Consider the following 3,804-nt stretch of genomic DNA (forward strand, 5'->3'; position numbering starts at 1 on the left):
TTGACAGAGATTTAAAAAGAGAAATACTTGTAAATGCAAAAATGAAATGATTTCTTATGACATTTTTTCTTTGTCATAAGAAAAATGCCACACATACATGTTAAAAACTCAACTTAAAAACGAAACTTTTCATTGGAGGGGGACTTTAAACACCACGACTATAAGGTGTTGCATATCCGTGCAAAGCTGCTTTTTTCTTCGTTAGAATCTACTGAAATTACATAAGACGGTTGAATAATTACGGTAATTCAAGCAACTTTAACACTGGAGCCAAATCTCTGATTTAAAAGAATCGCAACCAAAACTAAATTATAAAACAGACATGAGAAACAAACAAAAAAGTAGCAGCTTTCCTTGACAAAAAAAAATCTAAATTCCTTCATTTCCGGACGTTTATTCAGCGGAAGTTCAAACAAGCCCCCCAAAAAGGATTTTTGTCAGCGACTCGTCTCCCTGCAGCTGGCATGGCTGGCGGTGCGCACACTCATCCCCACACATGCTCTCATGTGGCCCCCAGAGAAGCCTGTCACTGTGAGTGGCCCTCTGCCATGGGGAGGATAAACTACCTGTCATGACGACGGCTTTCTCTGGAATTCATATCAGAGGCAAAACAAAGAAGGTGCGGAGGTCACGGGGCATCACTCTTAAATTATTCATCCTCCTGCCTCCTCCTCCCGTCTCTTCTTTGCCTGTCGCCTACTTTGTTCTGCCGGCTCACAACAAGGGCAACTGTCAGCCTCCTTTCCCAACTGCGATTTTTTGGGGAAGCAAATAGATGATAGTGGGGGGAAGAGAAGGCTCTTGAAGTGACTTGTTCGCCGGTTAATCGTGTGGCAAAGTTCAGGAGAGGCCATCACACATCTCCACTTCCGAATGTCAAAGCATCATGAAATTTTAAACTCCTCTCCGCCTCCCACTCGGCTCTCCTTTTGGTGCATAATTTATTTACCGGCGTCCCGGCAGCTGCTTGTTTGCATACACTTCCATTAACTCTGTCACTCTTTGTTTTCCCGTTTCCAGAAAGCGTTGTCCGGTCTGGGACTGACGGACGCCTGGGACCAGAAGGCGGCCGACTTCTCTGGAGTGTCGGACAAAGGTAAAGGGAAGCTCCACCTGGGCGCCGTCCTCCACTGGGCTTCCATGGAGCTGGCCCCTCAGGCCGGGAAGGGCGAGGTGGACGTGGAGGAGAACGTAGGGCGGCCTAAACTGTTCTACGCTGACCATCCCTTCGTCGTTTTGGTTAGAGACAACGCCACGGGCGCCCTGTTGCTCATGGGGGCTCTAGACTACGCGGAGGGGGAACTCCTGCACGACGAACTGTAGCTTCTCCTCCTGCATGTATAAATAAAAGCCCGGCACTGGTCCTGTCAGAAGAACACGGAGGTGACCGGGGATCTTCAGCGGGTCGCCTCCGAGCAAGATGGATGGATCAGCCAAGTGCTTATTGATGAGCCAGCTTAATGCTAATGGCCGCAATGCGTTATGGCGCTTGTCAGCGGTACAGGGAAGACGGGAAACCTTTTAATCTCCTAATGCCATCGTTGATCAATGGCAGCTGGAAACAAGCATGACTGACTGAATGAATAGAAAAAAAACACAAGGATACAAGATTGAGGCATTGCTTCAAAGTTATATTGTCCTCACCTGTACCTCAACAGAAAACAATCACTCCTTTTTACTCAATAGAACAACTTTAAACTGGAATTTCTGAATTCTCGAGAACAACCTCAAGTAGGCCAATGATACGGATATTCTTCCTTCTACCTCTATTTTTGAGGTCTTTGATGTGATCCGCCATGCTCTTAACCATCTTCTTGAGTACTTGCATCCTCTGGTTAGCTTGTGCCGAGGCGTCCTCCACTCCCAAAATTCTTTCTTAAGATTATCTGTTCTGTTTTGCATGCTCCTCAAGAGTCCGTGAAAGACAGCTCAGCTTTACCTGATTGGTGATGTTTTTGGTAATTTCTTGAATGGTCCAGAACGCGTAGTACCAGTAGCAGTCTGATCATCAGTATATTGATTGGAGCTAGCTGCACTTTCGGTTTTATTTAGTTTCTTTTTCTAGCGACTCAGAAAGGTTTCATTAAGACTCATGTTATTTTCCCAACCAAAAACACTTGAGAAGAAGGTAGTTAAGAGAGCGAAAAGCACTGAAAAGAATTATCAACATTGTGGCGCTGGACTCGGTAGCGTTGACCTATTGCCACGCCGCCATCTTCCTCACCCACTTACTCTTATGAATAATTGAGAAAAATAAACTATGAGACAGAAAAACTCCCATCCATCCTTTCCTCCCTCATTTTTAGTGTTTTATTTAAAGAACTACTTCAAAACTTCTGCAGTTCAAGATGGTTTTCTCCTAAAAGCAAGCACGATTTAAACGTCTCTGCCTCCACACCACTATATTAAGCAACAGCCACGAGACCCGGCTCGACTGTCGGATTCCAGGAACTCCGGCGCTCTTTCAGGTCTGCGAGTTGATGCATTAGCTTCTGTGTTTTCCTGTGCTGCACGGAGAGGCGCATTACGCTCCACGACGAGGAAGCCCGAATGCTCCATGATGGATCTGAGACTGACAGCTCGCAGCAAATCAATCCCGCTTATTCGAACACCAGCTCCCAGCTGGCTCGCCATCACATTCTATTCAGGTCAGGACTCTGACAAACACTCGCCAGCCTGGATCAGTTCGCAGGTACCCAGACATAATCTGAGTTACAGGGAAAAGGTGAGAAAAATCAATTCTCAATGCTGAGTGGAGGCCACACTATATATCTAGGTTATGTGAGGGTTTGTGTAATTAATGCTTCTAGAAGGGCAACAAGATAAATTGCTTAATAAGTATTTGTTTTCTTTGACTCTTTAATTTAAAATCATCAATCTTCTTTTGTTTTGTTTTTTTTCCTAAAGAGCTTTCTCTCTGATGTGCTGTCACAGTAGAAATGGTACGTGGTTGCTTTTAGTTTTCTTCCTAGAGGTGGCGAAATATGACTGTGATGACACTGGGCATGTGTGATGCGTTCAGGAACGCACTGACCACAGGTTCTTGAACGCAAAGCATTTGGTGTTCACACTGGACTGTTGCTATCCAAAACTAACGCACGTACCTTGCAATACATTCTCATCCCCAAGTCGACACATATTGACGTTTGGTTAAGGGCCTCTCCGTGTCAAAAACTGACGTCTCGGGTGTCCCCACCATGTCGTTTTTTGACATGCTTAGTGTTTCCATTAATAATCATGTACCCTAACCAAGTACCAGTTAACATCCAGTACCGCGTCCAGACTTAGTTTACATTCGGTTCATGTCTGGTACCGGTTTGAGTCCTGACATAAACCGGTGCCAGACGCCTTTACCAGATGTTAACCGGTACCAGGTTAGGATATTGGTACTGGGTTAGGGTACCAGTCGTGTACCAGACATGAACCAGGCCTGGTAAAGTACCGCATCCAGGCCCAGTCTGGACCAAAACCTGTAGCAGATTCGGTATGGGGCGTTAACCGGTACCAGGATAGGGTACTGGCACTGAGTTAGGGTACCGTTTGTGTACCAAACATAAACCCGGCTTGGTACGGTAAGGCCTGAACCGGTACCAGACTCTGTATCAGACCTGAACCAGTACCAAATGCTGGGCTAGGGTACTGTTGCGCTGGTCCAGTAGCAATTCGTGAACCCAATTGGTACCAATTCATTCGAGAAACTCTATCCGTTTTTCTTGCTCTTGACTCTTGTCCATCCAGCATTTAATTTAAACATTGTAGCCTCTGTATTAGGGCTGGGAATCACTGGGTACCTCACGATACGAT

The 3,804-nt window shown here is 45.8% G+C and overlaps 1 protein-coding gene across 2 annotated transcripts in view; it reads left to right on the plus strand.

Moving 5' to 3' along the window:
- Positions 1 to 2,843, plus strand: part of serpinh2 (serine (or cysteine) peptidase inhibitor, clade H, member 2) — a 32,400-nt gene extending 29,557 nt beyond the window's left edge. For both annotated transcript variants that reach the window (XM_024287973.1, XM_024287975.2), the window contains exon 6: positions 1,021 to 2,843. In XM_024287973.1, coding sequence (XP_024143741.1) covers positions 1,021 to 1,323 — 303 coding nt within the window. In that variant the 3' untranslated portion in view covers positions 1,324 to 2,843. The remainder of the gene's footprint in view (positions 1 to 1,020) is intronic.
- Positions 2,844 to 3,804: the final 961 nt, after the last annotated feature.

Source organism: Oryzias melastigma, linkage group LG18 (genome assembly GCF_002922805.2).
Source record: "Oryzias melastigma strain HK-1 linkage group LG18, ASM292280v2, whole genome shotgun sequence".
Lineage (NCBI taxonomy): Eukaryota > Metazoa > Chordata > Actinopteri > Beloniformes > Adrianichthyidae > Oryzias > Oryzias melastigma.